We start from the raw sequence: 817 nt of genomic DNA on the forward strand, positions 1-817 counted from the left end.
GACGAGACTGCTGGCATCTATGGGGCTGCAGTTGAGAGACATCCAGGTGTTGTTTCTGGTACTGATGGTTGTGGCTGAACCGTTTCTTTGCTGTGCTGCTGCAGATGGTGGCGTGGTCCCCCGAACGAGTAAGGCCACACCTGCAGCCGACGACGATCCCTTGGTGACACTCACGAACTGCTTTCCCAGCGTAATACTCAGTCCTTCCAACATCCCATACACCTGCGAAGTTAAAAATGACCAAACACTGATTGGCTTGAACCTCTCCGCCTCGTACTACAACCCAACCCTCAATCCTGGCTGGCCGGCGACTCTTGATGCGGGAGCCAATACCATTACATTCATGCCTATTAGTGGGGCGACTTCAGGACGTTGGGAATTGGCCATCACATCGTTTTCTTATATTGAGAAAAAAAACGTTCCTCTGACGACCAATAAGAGCATGGACTTCATGCGCATCGGTGCGACCGAGGCGAATTTCGATGCGCTCTTTCCGTATTACGGTATGGGTGTATCTTTTGCACCCAACCTCCCGAGTGGCACCGTGGCTTCCGACTACATGCTGGTCCGCTCTTTCAATGACTGCCAGTACACCCCTGCAAACTGCACTGACTCTGTTGGGTGCTACAGAATGCTGCCACCCGCTCATCTTCCCCCTCCGGGCGAATACAGGCTCTGTGTGACGTCAAATGACTGGCATTCCCAATACCTTCTGTGGGGTGCGGAATCTCTTGAGGTGCAGATGTTGATGGCCACGCCACTGTATTTGACAGCTGGTAAAGACAGAAATGTCGTGCTGCAGGATGCGGAGTCTGTG

The 817-nt window shown here is 52.8% G+C and overlaps 1 protein-coding gene across 1 annotated transcript; it reads left to right on the top strand.

The window, feature by feature from the left end:
* DQ04_19341000 (hypothetical protein) lies at positions 1-817 on the top strand (the record flags this gene model as incomplete). Its single annotated transcript, XM_009317810.1, has 1 exon — positions 1-817. A coding segment is annotated over one exon (817 nt), but the record flags the coding sequence as incomplete, so codon positions are not given.

Source organism: Trypanosoma grayi (assembly GCF_000691245.1).
Source record: "Trypanosoma grayi strain ANR4 Tgr_1934_V1, whole genome shotgun sequence".
NCBI lineage: Eukaryota > Euglenozoa > Kinetoplastea > Trypanosomatida > Trypanosomatidae > Trypanosoma > Trypanosoma grayi.